This window comes from Schistocerca serialis, chromosome 4 (assembly GCF_023864345.2).
Source record: "Schistocerca serialis cubense isolate TAMUIC-IGC-003099 chromosome 4, iqSchSeri2.2, whole genome shotgun sequence".
Lineage (NCBI taxonomy): Eukaryota > Metazoa > Arthropoda > Insecta > Orthoptera > Acrididae > Schistocerca > Schistocerca serialis.
Genome location: NC_064641.1, coordinates 491,462,978 through 491,481,747, shown reverse-complemented (window position 1 = coordinate 491,481,747; position 18,770 = coordinate 491,462,978). Strand labels below are relative to the sequence as shown.

Below are 18,770 nucleotides of genomic sequence, written 5' to 3'. Positions count from 1 at the left end.
AAGAACGGGCCAAAAATAAAGGTGCTTGTGAATGTACATTACAGAGTCACGTATGGCGAATGCAGTGGCTCTTTGTGCACAACACACAGTTTAACAGTACCCCAAATGCAGCTGTTCTGTGTATTCACTGCATCCTGTAGTGTAAATTGTGCCTCACTCCAGAGAATATTGCTCAGCCATAAACCTAAGAGCAAATTCAGAATGTTGCTGTGGATCGTGAAGTTTTATTTGCTGCACAATCTCAGTCTTGATAGGACACCTTCCTCTTCCAGGTGCCACACCAAGCTCAGCCATGTTTTTGAATGTCTTTATCATCGCCCATAAACCATTTAATGTCATCAGGCCTTTACTCAGACTTTCAGTCAACAGTACTCTCTCAATGCAGCACCGTAATTGTTGCCATTCACAGAGAACAGTTTCACCAACATCACATAGTCTCTCTTCTTGATAGCCATATTGTCCACTCACGTTATGGCTTGTCAAATGACAGTGTGGATCACATTCTGTCATAAAAACAGTCTTAGAGTCATCCAACACAATTGGCATAATCTGCTCGTCTGAACATCATGTGACCATTGGATTGGTATAGATGTATTAAGTGCTGCAGGATTTGTATGACCAAAATGGAGGATAGAGGAGTTACCACATTCATAAGGAATTGCCATAAATTTAATAAAATAGACAGTCATAAATTTTGCCTTGAGCAGCATACAGAAGCATGTACAACAGAATTTCATAATAAATCACTCATAATATTAAGTGTGTACAGAATACCAGTATGTAGTTTTAATATGTGCATAAATCACTTTGATGCTCTGTTGGCCGACTTAACACCAAAAAAGAAAGAATTAATGGTTGCTAGTGATTTTATTGTAGATTTCCTGGAAAACTCTTCCATTAAGAACTTATTGCAGTCAGTAGCATTGTCACTCAACTTAATTCATACTGTTAACTTTTCAACTAGAATAGCTACGGGCTCAAAGATTGGCCATTGATAATAAGTTTATGGAAATGTTTAATGAACAAAATTATATTATAAAATCAATAATTAGTAGCCTCTCGGACCATGATATGCAGTTCCTTTTGCTAAATGTTAATACTGATCAGGATATAAAATCTACTAAATCTGAGTTAAATAGGGTAGTCAGCAAGCAAAAAATTGATTGTTTTAGGAAACTACTCAAAGACATGAATTAGAGTAATGTGTACAATGCTCATACTATGAGTGAGAAATACAACACTTTTATTAATGATGTCCTTAACTTACTTGAAAACTGTTTTCAGTCAAAACTAACCCAGATTAGACCAGAGTCTATAAAAAAAGCCATGGATTAGTCGGGGAATAAAGGTATCCTGTAAGACGCAAAGGAAACTATATCTGTCTAAAACAGCTCTGATGTAAATGCAATAGACCATTACAAAACATACTGCAAAATATTGTAGATAGTAATACAGATATCAAAGCAAATGCATTATCAGAAAAAGATAGTCACATCAGATAACAAAATAAAGACAATGTGGGATACAGTGAACAAAGAGACTGGTGGAATCAGAGCACATAGCATTAAGAGTAAATGATACATGGGTAACAGATGTGTACAGTGTTGCTTTGACAGGTTCAGCTGACTCTGCCATGGAATATCTCAGACCAATTACTACAAATAATTGCAATAACATGAGTATGACTCTCAAAACACCAGTAAAGTTATGTCCACCACAGTATCGTTAAAATATAAAATTCTAGTGGCTATGATAATATATCAACACAGTTAATTTTTAAGTCATTTGTGTAAACAGTTTTTTATCAGTGATGCATTTCCTGGGTAGTTGAAATATGCTGAAGTTGAGTCTTTGTGCAAGAAAGGAGATGAAGAAATACCATCAAACTTGTGTGCAAATTCACTTTTGTCCACATTCTCAAAAATTTTAGAAAAGATAATAAACAGTCGTCTTGTTAAATATCTGACCACAAATGAAACATTATCCAAGTCACAATTTGGATTTCTAAAAGGTTGCGATATTGATAAGCCTTATCTGCACATACAGTGAGAATGTGCTTAATCCATTAGACATGAAATTACAGGTTACTGGTATATTTTGTGATCTGTCAAAAGCATTTGACTGTGTACATCACAATATACTTTTAAGTAAATTCGAATATTATGGTGTAATAGGAAACATTGCAAAATGGTTCAAATCCTAGATCTCTGGCAGAAAAGAAAGGGTGTCAGTAGGAGATAGATGTGTATTAAGCTATCAGGCATTATCCAACTGGGAACCAATAACATGGTGTGTCTCCCAAGGTTCCGTCTTAGGGCCCCTCACTTTTTCTTGAATATATCAGTGACCTTTCATCAGCAACATCATCAGATGCCAAGTTTGTTTTGTTCACAGATGACACAAACATTGCAATAAATGGTAACTCAATTTCATGGACATACGTAAATGGTTCCTAGCCAATTCTCTGTCACTAAACCTTGAAGAAACACACTATATGCTGTTCAGAATGTGTAAAAGGTTTCCTACCAGTATGTTGTTGTGGTCTTCAGTCCAGAGACTGGTTTGATGCAGCTCTCCATGCTGCTCTATCCTCAAGCCTTTTCATCTTCAAGTACCTACTGCAACCTATGTCCTTCTGAATCTGTTTAATATATTAATCTCTTTGCCCCCCTATACTATTTTTACCCTCCCCGCTGCCCTCCAATACTAAATTGGTGAACCCTTGGTGCCTTAGAACATATCCTACCAACCAATCCCTTCTTCTGGCCAAGTTGTGCCACAAATTCCTCTTCTCCCCAATTCTGTTCAGTACCTCCTCATTAGTTACATGATCTACCCATCTAATCTTCAGCATTCTCCTACCAGTATTTACCTAAAATATGAGGACATGCAAGGCTGTTTTGGTTAGTGTTACAGGACCAGATCAGTCAATCATCCAGGCTGTTGCCCCTGCAACTACTGAAAAGGCCGCTGCCCCTCTTCAGGAACCAACCTCTCAACAGATACCCCTCCGTTGTGGTTGCACCTACGGTACGGCTATCTGTGTCGTTGAGGCACGCAAGCCTCCCCACCAATGGCAAGGTCCATGGTTCATTGGGGGGATCATTGTAAATAAGTACTGAAAAATAGTTTTTATTTTATTTTTTTATTTGGTGTTGTGTGGCTATAATAGCCTAAGAATTATCATATGTGCCTAAGTATATAGAACATTTGATATTTGGTGACAAGTTTTATATACTTTTTATGTAATATGCTTAAGATTTTATCTTTTTTTATGGTTACTCCACATCCACTAGGGAATTTCATTTGGGATCTGTGGAAGGTACATTAGCATATCTGTTTTTATTTTCTAGATATTTATTTTGTGTTCTTGTTTTTTGACATGTTCCACATCCCAGAGGATCTCCTCACTGTGGATCAATTGGAACAAAAAGTATATCTAATCTAATATGACCTACAGTGCCAGATTTGCACCTGGTGGCCAAAGTTTGAACTAATTTTTTCCAGCACACATTGGTTCCGCATTAATGCATTAGCGTATCTACCAACTTTTGCTGCTGTACAATAATTACAGCCCACACTGGACCTCTGTGAATAGCTGCACTTTGATTATAACCTTCCGGTACCTAAAATGTATATGATATGCGGAGAATACCGTAACAGACAACAACTGAAAATAGAAAGGAATTAAGTGCACCTTAATTGCGGATTAAAGTTTGGTATGTGACTTTGAAAACACAGGAACTAAACAAATTGTTACTTTGCCCAAGGCCACTGATGCATTCAAAATGAAGTCGTCATACACCCAGTGGTCCCACAACTTTTTTGTGTGCATGCAAGTGGTAAATGCAGGAGCCCCAAACCATTGGAGCACTTCCGCTGCTCCATTCTGTAGTACTCTTCTTTTATTATCCTTTGTCTCAGACTCGAGGACTTCTCACATCAGTGATGACCTGGCTGTCCCAAAGAACTCTGATTTTGGCTATCCCCATATTTACCCCTGGCATAAATTGTAAATGAGGTCCCCCTCTTCGTTTTAGACAATGCAGTGAATAATGCCTGACATGGTTTACTTCCCTATAGAAATACAGTTCCATCTTGAGCATTGTTTCCATAATTGCCCAAAAAATCAATTTGTAGTCAGCCAACTGGGTGCTGAGGGGTGGGGGTTGGGGGGGGGGGGGGTGGAAGGAGGAGGAGTTCATGTCCTCGCATGGTGGTAGCCCCTGACCATGCAGCAACTGCACAGTTTGTTTATGGCAAGCAGTGTCTCTGTCACATTTGGGCCACTGTAGTATGGAACTGGCTACCATGTCAAGCCAAGGTAGCAGTTGTAGTGTGGTAATGCCCATAAAGAGATCCCCCAGTTGGAGTGTGTGACACCATGGCTGATGATTCACCATGAAACATATCGTGCAGGACGCTGGGAGATGCCAGGAATCTCACCCAAAAGCCAGGACAATTGCAGCGTGGAAAAATAAATCCTAATGCAAGCAAGAAAGCTAATTAAAAGACTTACAGAGGAAGTATTTGTATTTGGTTTGTATTAGGGCTAAGAAAGATACTTTTATTACTCTGAAACTGCTATTTTGTGCAGAACAGATTAAAGATGCATTTGGGGAAGTGGAAGCAATTGTCGAACATGCACAAGTAATGCGAGTTTACTGTTTTGAATTGTCCATATTTTAATTCATATTTGCCGTTCTCATCGTTTACAAAAGAAGGGCACAATTTCAAAGCCCTTTATTGCCACCGAAATGTTTCGCCTTTACTGAAAAATTTATGTAACTTAATGTGACAGAGTGGATCCTGGTGGCTCATTGGTATAAAGATCCAATGGTCATGGTTTGATCCCTGGCCAGTCCTTTGATTTTTATCTGTTACTTGTCACTTATTTTGCAATGTTTGTTAATATGAAAAATGCTGAGTTGCACCATGGCCCAGAGCCCACGTTAAGCTGTATGTCCACCTATCAATTGGTGGGCAAGTCCGTTCAGAGATCAGAAGAAGGGCAACAGCATACCACATCCGCAGGACCACACCTGACAAAGTATTGAGATGTTTAATCCATCCTTCGTCTAAGACTGCATCTCCTTAATTGAAGACTTTTCTCTGTGTTACACAACTATGGACAATATTTTGGTTGACCTTTTGCACTATACCCAGTGGGAATATATGAAGTTTCATAATATTTTTAACACGTTGTGGTCTCCAATGGCTTTCACTGAACTACTCATTCCATCCATATCTCCTCAGGAAATTGGAATAATTTGCGGCCCATATTTCTCCTTCTCGATGTATTTTAGGTGACAAAACAACTTGAACTGTAGTTTTATTACATGTATTCCGAACCTGTAGTAAGTGCACTCTTGATACTTACTGATGTACAGCTTATTTTTATGTATTTACTGTTACAATTGTCAATGATATCTTTTCCTCTGTTTCTGCGTCACCTTTTTAAGCTACTCTCTTAAACTTATGTGTTGTATTTATTTTACTGAGATTGTTAATTTAATATAAATTGTTATATAATTATTAGGTTGATTACCACATGAACATCATCTCTTCAGTTGAATGTAGTCCTCCTCCTCCTCCTCTTCCTCATGATAGTGCACACCCATATGCTCTTTTTTATGTTTAGTTCTAATGTTGTTTTGGTTTGTTCTCTTTACATTTACTTTTAAGTTACTTTTTTGCACCTCTCTGCGCATACACACTGGACTCGCATTCGGGAGGACGACGGTTCAATCCCGTCTCCGGCCATCCTGATTTAGGTTTTCCGTGATTTCCCTAAATCGTTTCAGGCGAATGCCGAGATGGTTCCTTTGAAAGGGCACGGCCGATTTCCTTCCCAATCCTTCCCTAACCCGAGCTTGCGCTCTGTCTCTAATGACCTCGTTGTCGACGGGACGTTAAACACTAACCACCACCATCTCTGCGCATAATATCTTTCTCAATGTTGCTTGCCAGTATTGTAGCTTTAATCACAATGGTGATTGTCTTTTAAGCCAAAAATCGGTTAACTAAATGAAATATTACTCTAAGGTGTTCAGTTTTATGTTTTAAATGCTGTGAAGGTTCTACACCAGTGAACGATAGTCAAATGAGTATTTTATTAGCCAATTCTTTTGTAGATAAATTACATTCTTCCAATGAATCTCATCCTGGCATCTGCTTTTTCTACATCTTTTTAATGTTGTCATTTCAGTCAAGTTAAGTCTGAACGATTACTGCAAATTTACAGTTGTTACTGTTTCCATTATTTCGTCACAAAAAGCACAATTAAACAGTTACAGATCTTGTAGAAATGGTTCACAGATACGATGTTGGATGTTGTGAAATACCCACAATATTTCATCGGCGCAGTTGATGGACATCTTCAGGTGTGATGAGCGCACTGCTGAACAATGAATGAAGCCTAGTATTTATGTCAGTTGAAGTAGAAAACATGCAGGTATGAAGGCACAATATTTGGTGACTTATAATGAAGATTTCTTGATCGGTAGTGGGAAGGACAGCTATGCCACCTGTTGGACAATGAACAAAGAGCTTCAGTGCAATTGCTATCGTTCATACTGTGCACTACTGTTGGCCATTCCAGCACCCTTTGTCATGAGCCACATGCTGACATGCACATCTAAGCTGGTATGTGATCATCCTTGCCATTGTCACAAATAACTATGTCCTCAACTAAGCTTCATCCCTTGTATTACCAATCATTCCCTGTGACTTTTAATAACATTGCTAGCATTGGATTCCATGCTGTGCTAAGTTGGGATCCTGTGTCTGTTCAGGAGATCTGTTGAGCAGCGCATTCCACCACTTGTCTAAATATGTTGTCCTACTACAAAGACATCACCGAGAGAGTTATGGTATTTCTGTAGTCCATATTGTGCCCCATATTGAGATAATGTGCAGTCTCTGCAGAGTTCTCTGGCTGGTCCAGATGAGATTGTTGTTGATGTTCAATACACCTGTCTTCTATGGTGTGAAACATTTGTCCACTGTATGATTTCCTGCAGCTACAAGGAATCTTAAAGAGAGCAGGCCTCCTTAAACCAAGATTTTTTCATTGAGCCTAGAAGAACGGAATGGCGGACAGATGGTGCATTTAACTTAATATTTCTTCAGTAATCTTCCTATTTCAAAGATACACCACTGAGCCGGCCAGAGTGGCCGAGCAGTTCTAGGCGCTTCAGTCTGGAACCGAGTGACAGCTACGGTCGCAGGTGCGAATCCTGCCTAGGGCATGGATGTGTGTGTCTTCCTTAGGTTAGTTAGGTTTAAGTAGTTCTAAGTTCTAGGGGACTGATGACCTCAGATGTTAAGTCCCATAGTGCTCAGAGCCATTTTTTTTTACTCCACTGACATATCACAAGACGACAATTCATCTTTGTTCTTCACTTTCCTCCAATTCTTCACATTATTTAGCATGTGTCAGTGTGTAAGGTGTAGTGAAACTCCCAGTAGGAATACTCTTTAAGTTGTCTGTATCCAATATGCCTCTTGCTGTGTGGACCAACATTCTAAGCATGTCACTTCATGGTGAAGGATGATGATAGGTGGAGGCCTGTAAGTATGTCTGTGTGTGTAGGTTTATGGAAAACCGTGTGGCATGTGGTGACATCATACTTTCTCCGACCAACGTGTCCAGGAACAGTAGTTCATGATTTTTCTCTATCTCCATTGTAAACTTGATATTAAAATGAAGAGAATTTAGTTGTTGTAGAAATATCGAACAATGCAGTGCCATGGAGTCTGACTGAATATATGTTACCCATATATCACCAAAAGCACCCACATTTTAACACTGGAGTACTCTCTCCTTGAAATATTCCATAAAAATGGATGACAAGGGAGTAACCATTGCAACAACAGTCTGTTCAAAGTATTAGTCACTGAATAAATAATAGGTTGAGGTAAGCATGCACTTGTAACAAATCAACAAGTTTCCTTTCCAGTGGCAGTGGCACAAAAATGAAAAATTAGACCGTGTTGAAACTCTCAAGTACGACGGTTGACTGAAAAGTAATGCCTCCACCTTCGTAACTTTGCAACAATTGGCAGCATTGGTATGCGGCAACTACTGGCTTGTTCCGTAGCCTCTTCTCTACAGCTCCAGTTGGCGGGAAGCCTTAGCATTGGACAGTTGTGCTGTTACAGTGTAAAGTATGGAACCCTGCGCAGATGGTTGGTCAAGGTGATTAAAGCAATGTGCAGTCACTGAATTCTTGACAGCAGAAGGTGTCACCCCAAAGGAGATTCTGTATCCAATTGGCTGGTGATTATGTGGAAAAGTGAATATTGGTAACTAAAGATCACATTCTAAGGATTATTTATGCGTTTATTACAATATTCCCATCCAAACCCAATTAATGAAGGTGGAGGCATTACTTTTCATTCAACCCTCGTATATCTGATGGTCCAAGTATAAGTTCTCAGCTGACATTGTGGGCCTATTGGTGGATAAAGGTAACACAACTGTCATTCTCTACTTATGCTAGATGAGCCAGCTTCTGGACCACTCTGCATTATCACACACTAAGTAAGGAGCCTACAGGCCATATATGGTGAAGAACTTTAGAGCTCCACAGAAACAGCACAATCTCTGATGTTGGCACCAAGAGACTTCATAAACAGGCACCCATTTCTCCCAGACTGTACAAATTGCCTAAGATTAATAAGGATAGTATGCCACTTCAACTAATTACTAGTGATTTTGGGACACCAACACACAACTTGAGAAAACGTCTGGCAGCGCATCTGAGCCCTTTGGCAGAGAAATGTGAGCACCACTTGCCCAACTCAACTCGAACCCCTTCTTTTGATGGCACAATTACTTATATCCTGTGCCATCAGATATACTCACAAGTTTTAATGTGGTCTCACTTTTCTCTCAGGCACCAATGTAGGAGTAGCTGTAGCTCATTGGCGAGAGGCTGGATGGGGAACTTGGTGATGTATTCAAGCTTGTGCTCATCTCAACCTGTTTTTATTCAATGATCAATACTTTTAATGGACTGATGGCCTTCGCAGTGCATAGTCCCTTGTCACCTGCTGTGACTATCGTTTCATGGGAGATTTCGAGGAAAAAATTCTCTCCATTCGGCAGATTTAAAACATACATTTATTTGGTGATATGTGGTTGACACCTTTGTAATCTGGCCCCACAGCATTTCATTGCTGGATGCATCCCTACATCATCTAAAGCCTCTCATTTACAGTGGAGATGGAGAAAAAATGGCAAACTACAGTTCAAGGACATGTTGGTGTGAAGAAAAGATTATGGCATCTTGGGTCACACTGTGTTCCATAAACCTACACTCACAGACTTACAATTACAGGCCAAAAGCTGTCACCATCCTTTGCAATGAAGTGTCACGCTTAGTATGTTGGTTAACAGAGCATGAGGAATGTCAGATTCAGACAGCTTTTCTGATAAACTATGACTACAAAATTACCAAAACTCTCTCACTGAAGTTTTCATACCAAGACATAATAATTGAGGAAGTTGTGGAAATACGCAGCTTGGCAAATCTGGTGAACACACACAGGATTTCCAACTTCGCATAGTACAGGATCCCAGTGCTGGCAACATTAAAGACAGTGAGCACAGAGGGGGAACTATTGGTCATATGAGGGATGAAACCTTGGTGGCAACATAGCTATACGGACAGCAGTGAAGATGGTCACTCGCCAGTACAGACGCATATATCAGCATACGGCTCCCGACAGAGGGTGCTGGAGTGGTAACAGCAGTGCACAGTATGAATGTGAACTAAAGCTTCTGGTTAATTGTCAGACAGGTAGCGGAGCTGCCCTCTTCACTACCAGGCAGGAAATCTTCACTATTTGGCCGCTGTATTTAGTGCCTTTATGCCTACGTATTTCCTACTCAGACTGTCATAAACAGGTGGTTTCAGCATGGTGTTCATCACAACAGATGTTGGTCAATTAAAAATAACTCCGCCTGAACAGGTCATGAAGTCCCAACAGTACCGACAGGCCACCATGTCATCCTCAGTACACAGGCATACTGGATGCGGATATGGAGGGGCATGTGGTCTGCGCACCGCTCTCCTAGACGTTTTGTTAGTTTACGAGACCAGAGTCGCTACTTCTCAAGATGTTGGTCAGTTATTCTGATGAAATATTGTGGGAACTTCGTGACGACTTCCAACAAGTATTTCTACAACTAGTCCATCAGGAAAACCTCAAGCAACACAGTAATGTATCTCTTCGACTACTTACATGCAGCATGTTAATGGGCATGATGTCAAAGCCTGATGTTGACAGTTTTTTGATAATACCTCTGTGGGCACGTTTAAGTGTGTGTTACTGAAGTCTTACACAAACAACCATATTTATGTTCCCTTCAGCCAGCAGATCTTAAGTTCTAGATGTTTAGTTGGAATATTTGTGAACGTTTGTCTTTCAGGTCTCTGGTTGATGTTTTTGACTTCTTTTTATTTCTGTCTATTCTAGAATTTTGTTCTCTTCGTGTGTCTGCGGATTTAACACATTTAACTTTTGCTGAGAAAATAACAAGTCATCATGTTTGCAAAGGGAAAAAAATCTCTATTTGTCCTAAATCAGGTTTAGTTAATGGTGTATAAATAATTTAAGAAGAAAACATAACAGCTCGATTAACAGTTAAGGTGCTGAGTTGTTGATGGGCACATAAACAAGACTCAAATTGTTGCTAATTTTTGGAGGAATCTTTGTTCATGCTTCTACATTGTTTCAGCACTGGATCTCAACCAGAGTGGGAGGTAATGTTGGGTGGAGTGGGAGAGGCAAGAGAGCATTCTGGAAATAGGAGGGCTGGTTAGGGGAAAGGTGAGCGACAGATAGGAGGGACAGGCAACAGGCACATGGGATAGGAATGTGATACAGGTGAGATTGTCCTGGCTCTAAGCAGGACAAATTGTGCGGAGCACGCTTCATGAAGGAATGGATTGGGAGGGGGAGATGGAACAGAGGAAGAGCAATATTGCGGGAAGGAGGGTGTGAATGCAGGATGAGTGAAATTATGGTTATGGGGCAACGGTAGAGGTGAGTGTGGAGCAGTGCTAGTGGAGATTGAGGGCAGGAGAATTATGAGATAGAAGGATGTATTGCTAGTACATTTCCCATCCGATTCAGAAACGCTGATGTTGGGAGAAACCTGATGGCACAATTTGTGAAGCGGCATTGAAACTGAGCATGTTGTGCTCAGCAGTGTGCCCTGCTGGTGTGGTCAACTTCGCTCTTGCCCACAGTTTAGCAGTGGCCATTCATATGGGTGGCCAGCTCTTTGAAGGTCATGCCAATGTAAAATGGTGTGTGGAAATTCCTCTGTTCTCTCTCCCCCTCTCAACTGACTAATCCGTAAAAATATGTATGGCACACAACTCCACTCTTACAGCAGACAGAATGAGCTCACCACAACATTCCTATCTTGTGCCCCTGCTGCCTAACCCTCCCTCCTGCTCTCTGCCACATCCCCCACCCACACAACCCCGTTGCTTGTCTCAGCTGACACAGCCTATCTCCCCAGTCAAATTGCAGTGCCACCACAACGTGTGCGTGTGTGAAGACAAATTGAAAAGTGTCACTTCTTGATCATGAAATGGCTATACTTAGGATTCGACCAACTTGATTGCATCATTGGCATTTGTCTTCCTGCAGTTCAAGCAGAAAGTTAGAAATAATTGGTTTTGAGTTGTATTTTTGAACATTCCAGTTTTCTACGAAAATACCTATGCAGTTACTCCGCAAGCCACCGTAAGGTGTGTGGGGAGGGTACCCTGTAACACTAATCGTCATTTCCTTTCCTGTTATACTCACAGTGAGGCAAAAAACAGCTGTCCACATGCCTCCACGTGATCCCTAATTTCTTGTATTCTCATTGTCCTTATGCCCAGTTTGTGTTGGCAGAAGTAGCAATGTTCGTCAGTCAGCTTCAAATGCTGCTTCCCTAAATTTTCTCAATAGTGTTTCTCAAAAAGAATCTCACCTTCCCTACAGAGATTCTCAAAGCATCTCCATTAACACTTATGTGTTGTTCGAACCTGCCCGTAGCAAAACTAGCAGCCCACCTTTGAATTGCTTTGATGTCTTCTTTCAATCCAACCTGGTAGGGATCCCAAACACTTGAGCAGTACTCTAGGTCACACCAGCATCCTATATGTGGTCTCCTTTACAGATGAACCACTGTTTCGTAAAATTCTCCCAATAAACCGAAGCTGACCATTCGCCTTCCCTAACACAGGTCTCACATGCTCATTCCATCTCGTATTGCTTTGCAACGTTATGCCCAGATATTTACATGACTTGACTGTGTCAAGCAGGACACTAGTAATGCTGTATTCGAACAGTACTCGTTTGATCTTCCTGCTTATTCTGAACTTTCATTTTTCCAAATTTAGGGCTAGCTGTCATTCATCACACCAACTGGAAATTTTTTCCAAGTCGTCTTGTATCTTCCTACTGTCACTCAACTTCGACAGCTTACTGTACACCACAGCATCATCAGCAAACAACTGCATATTGCTGCCCACCATGTCTGCCAAATCATTTATGTATACAGAGAACAACAGCGGTCCCGTCATTCTTCCTGGGGCACTCCTGATGATATCCTTGTCTCTGATGAACACTGGCTATCGAGGACAACATAGTGGGTTCTATTATTTGAGAACACATTGAGCCACTCACATATCTGTGAACTTATTCCATATGATCGTACCTCTGTTAACAGCCAGCAATGGGGCACCATGTCAAATGCTGTCTGGAAATCTAGAAATATGGAATTTGCCTGTTGCCCTTCATCCACAGTTCTCAATATATCATGTGAGAAAAGGGCAAACTGAGTTTCGCCTGAGCGATGCTTTCTGAAACTGTGCTGATATATGGATATAAGCATCTCAGTCTCAAGAAAGTTTATGTAATTCAAACTGGGAATATGTTCAAGGATTCTGCCAGCAAACAGAAGTTAGGGATATTTTCTGTACTGGAGTTAACTGCGCTTTTTTCCAGTTGCTTGGGACTTTGTCCTGGGCAAGAGATTCACGTTAAATGCAAGCAAGCTTTGCTTTTAAATCTTTCTCTTGTTTCTCTATGCCAGGTATGCTTATTACTATGTCGTCCATAAGGGAGTCTGTCCGATGGCAGTATGTTTGTAAGATTCTCCTGTGTGAGCGATTTCTTGAACACGAAATTTAAAACTTCAGCTTTAGTTTTTCTATCTTCAACTGCCACACCAGACTGGTCAATAAGGGAATAAATGGAAGCCTTAGACCTGCTTAGCGATTTTACTTAAGACCAGAATTTTTGTGGGTTTCCTCTGCCAGATCTTTTGCTATGGAGTGACGGTGGTTGTCGTCGTATGTTTCACGCACTGATCTTTTCACAGACAAACAAATCTCTACTAACCTTTGCTTGTTATCATTTCTCTAGTAACCTTCGCTTGTCGTCGTTTGTGATTCTCTTTTGAACTGAGATTGAAACAGCATCTGCCTCCTCAGCATCTGCCAGATATCGTTATTAAACCATGGTGGGTCTTTTCCATCCTTTATCCACTTACTAGCACATAGCTCTCCAGACCACGATTTACAATCTGCTTAAACTTTGCCTATAATTCCTATACATCCATCTTACTGGAACTAAGTGATGCGAGTACCCTAAGTGAGACGCTAATAACTGTTCCTCTCCTAGCCTTCTTGACTGACTTATTAACTTTTTTAATCATAGTTGCTATGGCATCATGATCGTTAATCTCCATTTCTATACTGACACTGACAATAAGGTCTGACCTGTTTGTAACAACAAAGTCAAAGATATTTTCATTGCATATGGGCTGCTGAGCCAGCTGCTCAAGACAATTTTCATAACGTGTCCAAAAGTATTTCGCCTGTCTGTCTGAATGCCCCTGTAGTGAATCCATATACGCGCTGTTGACCGTAGACTTTCTTTGAATGACTCTACAACTGTCACAGCATACAAGAATTAGCTTGATTTCACCTTCCCCTGTTATATGCAACCAGATGACTTCACTGTCACACTCAATTTTGGCCTTAATAGAGACAATATTTCTGTCAACTGCTATGAACATTCCTTCTTCTATGGCCTATAATCTGTCTTTCCGATATACGTTCCATGACTTGCTAAATACCTTAGAGCTTTTCACTTCGGGTTTTAGCCAGCTCTCTGTCCCAAGAATAATTTGAGACCAAGAACTTTCCTGGAACTTTATTATGAATATTTCGACAGTTCACTGATAAAATTGTGACAGTCGAAGTGCCTTTCTTCTGAATGCAGTTTGACTTCCCTTGCTGCATATCAATTGATGAGTGTTCATCAGAGCACTTCAAACTAGTGCCTAGTCTAAAAAAAAAAAAGTCATGTTCACTCCACAAGTACTCTGCTACCTGGGTAGCTGCTTCCTTTGTGCAGTGCACCCCTGACCTATCAAGAGGAGTCCTACAAATCCCATACAATAGTGCAGGTCTAGAAATCTGCAACCAAGACCATCACAAAGTTGACAAAGGCTTTGGCTGAGACCCTCCACTCAGCTTCTAACCAAAGGACCCCGATCAACCCTGGGAACAACGCTGCAAATTGCGAGGTCTGCTTGCACCCTGCGCATGAGGCTAGGTCTTCCCCAGCTCCGCCAGCCACCTGTACAAACGGAGGATCGCCAGAGAACCCATGCGACAGGCATCGTTGGTGCCAACAGGAGCCACAACATGCAGGCGACTGCACCCTGCACACTTGATAGCCACAGGCAAGGCCCCCCGGGAGTGCACATTGGCTTTATTCCCAGCCCTCTACGCTATATGCATAAAGGGCTCCATAATGAGCATAACATTTTCCACCCACCATTCACCCTGCTGTGAGGTGGATCCATTGCATCGGGTGCATTAGGAGGTGCCTTGGAAGCAGAGCCTGTGGGCAAAACACGTGACAACTGAGGTGTCACATGCGATGTCTCTCATTCTCTGCTACTGCTGCACCCAAAGGCAGCAACCTGGAGGTGACCGACCACAGCCAAAAGGACATTCAGCTGTTCGTGAACTGCAGCCAGTTTCTCTTGCATCCACACTCATCCTAGCAAGACTAACTGAAGAAGTGAACTACAGAAGCAGAAAGTTCTAGATATACAACTAGCTACCCTCCTGATTGGTCACCCATGGATGCCGATGTGTTAATGAGCTATGTAGATGGATGTTCAGTGAGCAACTATTGCCCTACACACTGAATGAATTTACACTTACAAAAACGCAATTTCCCTGGCTTCAAAACTGTGGAACCATTGCATGCAGTACTATCTGTTGTAACGGGTGAAATAAACTGATGTGCTTTCGACAGCAAAGCCATGGGACATGAGAAGTGTGGGTGATGCCAGCCTGCAGCTCCTGAGATAAGCTTGAGATAGAAGGAACTGGCAGAAAGACCGTTTAAAGAAAATTAATGACATACAGCTGAGCTGTATCAGATCTGTGTGTAGGATTTTAGGATGATACAGAAAATTTTCTTTTCACATTCTGAACCTGTGCATTTTAATTTCTCATACTCATCACCGAGCATAACAAAGTGAAATAGTTGAGTTCCATTTAACTATGGTAACAGAACTTGTTGGAACTTACGTGAAAAAAAGCAGCTTATAAAGAAGCTAAAGTTATGAGACTCTTGTACTATTTATTGGGAACCATACATCAGATGTTTTTGTAAGAAACATGTGCTAATGCATAGGTGCACAATTAGTTTGATACAAAGTGTAATAAGAAGCAAGTTACGAATGCAAAACATGTAACCTGCCATAACCTGTTTCATAACTTGCCACACAAGAAAGTTACTAACCATTATTAACTGTACAGGAAAGAGGACAAAAAATTATTTAAAACACAATACTGTACATGAAAAAAGCCAAATATAAATATGCTTCTAATTCTGCAACTGTGTCTGAAAGACCTAACAAAAAGAGAGATGGAAAATGCTTATTAGCGAGTGAACAGTATTCAAGCATTTAGTTTTTCTTTTGTATTTGATTTGGTCTGAGGCTTGCTTGATTATTGAAAGCAAAGAGATTATCCACTGCTGGCTTGCTGGGCCTATTGTAACTTTACCAGCTGACAGTCACTTTTCAGAGTTTTTATAGGACTTCACAACTATTGTAGCAGTCGTGGGGTACACATAATCCAACTCCCAGCTGTACTCCACCCTTACAAAAAGTGAAGGATGTAAGTTGTAATGGGAAAATTGTAGACCAGCCTGCTGGTTTGGTTTGCTGCAAAATTCATGAGCATATTCTCAGTTCCAATATAATAAAATTCCTTGAGACAGAAGAGGTTTTGTCCGTAAATCACCATGGATTTAAAAAGCACTGCGTGCGACTCAGCTTCACTTTTCCTCACATGATATTCTGCATCAAAGCCCTTCTGGACACTTATGCTTGACAGACAATGGAATCTATGGGGTTGATTATGATTTCTCCAATCTAGGCTTTTGTTACAGTTGACATGGTGCTCCTCTCAACACAAACTAATGGTGGTAGTTTTCATTAAGGTGGTTCCCAACAACCCTGCCTCCCATAGAATCCAAAAGCTCAGTCGTAATAAAGTTTTATCAGTGTTAGTTACGGACTGATGTAGGTACATTCTTCACCACTGCTTGACCTGCTTAAACACCATAAGGTAGAAAGGGGTATGACAGGTGTTTATTTTATTTTGTCCTACGCCTTTACTTCTATTGGTAATTTATGCTTCCATGATAGAATCTATGGGGTTGATCATTTTTAAGTACAATATTTTGACATAACCATCTTAATGAGATGCAGAACTTCACTGTACATGATGAAGATGACCTACTCAAAAATATGTGCACTAGGAATTTTTGTGGTTGCTATGTAATACAAATGATTATCCAAGAGGTTACATATACAGGGATGGAGAAAACAAAAATAACTGACACTGTTGAAAAAATGTTTGATGTGTATGAAAAATCTTTTGCATCCAAATTTGTAGAAGCATATCACCGATAAAAATACTACATTTTAAGGTGGCAGTACACACACACAAATGCTGTAACTTACCAAACGAAAGCGTTGGTATGTTGATAGAGACAATAAACAAAACACACACACAAATTTCAAGCTTCCGCAACCCAAGGTTGCTTCATCAGGAAAGAGGGGAGAGGGAAAGACGAAAGGATGTGGGTTTTAAGGGAGAGGGTAAGGAGTCATTCCAATACCGGGAGCAGAAAGACTTACCTTAGGTGGGAAAAAAGGACAGGTATACACTCGAGGTACGAGGGGCGGCAACTTGAAATTAGCGCTAATTTCAAGTTGCCGCCCCTCGTATCTCACCTGTCATTCAACAACATCTTTGCCTCTGTACTTCCACCTCGACTGACATCTCTGCCCAACCTCTTTGTATTTACATATGTCTGCCCGTGTGTGTGTGTGTGTGTGTGTGTGTGTGTGTGTGTGTGTGTGTGTGTGTATACACCTGTCCCTTTCTTCCCCCTAAGGTAAGTCTTTCCGCTCCCGAGATTGGAATGTCTCCTTACCCTCTCCCTTAAAACCCACATCCTTTCGTCTTTCCCTCTCCTTCCCTCTTTCCTGATGAAGCAACCTTGGGTTGTGAAAGCTTGAAATTTGTGTGTGTGTCAACCATCTCTGCACAGGGAAGTGTAAAATGCTATGTTGTTGTTCATTGGGTGATGTCTTTTTGCTATGTGGAATTTTATTTTATACAAGTTTATGTGCTTATTTTTGCAAAACATCAAAAGTAATACAAATTACAAATGAGTGCTGTCAAGGAAAGGCAGTACTTTGTGCTTGTGGAAACACATTACAAGTATAGTCTTTGATGCACAATCTTGTCATGACTGTTAGTGGAATTGAAAAGTTTGTGGCAACCAGTCTAGTGCTGGACACAAATAAACTGCCAAACTCTATAACAGTGGAACATAATAGAACTTTCATGGTAGTTTACCATTTAGAAACTAATTTTTTCTTTCTTAATTTCTAGATGACAAATGTAATTTTCTTTTAATTTTATTTGCAGGAAGCAACTATTTGTGATGTAGGTGATACAGTTTACCAGCATGGTAAAGTGATGATATTTTGAAGACTGATTTATTGTACAAAGGTGACAGTGTACTGTAAGATAAGTATAGCTTCATAAGATACCAGAGCCTGAAAATGTATTGACATTCGACAATGTATTACGCAAATTTTCCGCAAGAGTTGTTGTTAACATCTTTGGTTTACACTTCAGTAATTGGAAAGAATAAAGGAACTCCTTGGAAGGAAAATTAAAAAAATAACCAATAATCTGGTTCTTATTGTTAACAAATTTATTGGAGCCTAGATGATAGCTCGACATGCTGGCTACTTAGAGTGAGAGATTTCCTCAAATATTACATACTAGCTTGGCGCTCGCTGCTTCGCTTGCATAGAATGTACTGTGTGTACAGATTTCTCTTGTTTCTCCTTAATGGAAATTTTATGTTGTTCATAAATTGCAGTATCTAAACTTTTCACACTAAGGCCAAATTAGGGTGGTATTTTCCGAAAGTACTTCTGACCAAAAAGTGGTTCTGGTAGCAGGAGTCCAAGGTTTTTGTTAACCATGCCTTGAGTTCTTACGGCGACAGAAATTTTCATCCCCTAACATACAAATCTTTATATCTACCTGAGAAATGAAATACCAATTTTCATAGATTTAGCTTAATATTTTTTAAGTATAACAAAATATTTTACTAAAATTTTCATACCCTTAGGGATA

The 18,770-nt window shown here is 40.4% G+C and overlaps 1 protein-coding gene across 1 annotated transcript in view; it reads left to right on the top strand.

Moving 5' to 3' along the window:
* LOC126475209 (hexosaminidase D-like) overlaps nucleotides 1-18,311 on the top strand; it is a 181,904-nt gene extending 163,593 nt beyond the window's left edge. The window contains exon 7 of the mRNA XM_050102865.1: nucleotides 18,048-18,311. Within this exon, the coding sequence (XP_049958822.1) occupies nucleotides 18,048-18,064 (17 nt within the window). The 3' untranslated portion in view covers nucleotides 18,065-18,311. The remainder of the gene's footprint in view (nucleotides 1-18,047) is intronic.
* Nucleotides 18,312-18,770: the final 459 nt, after the last annotated feature.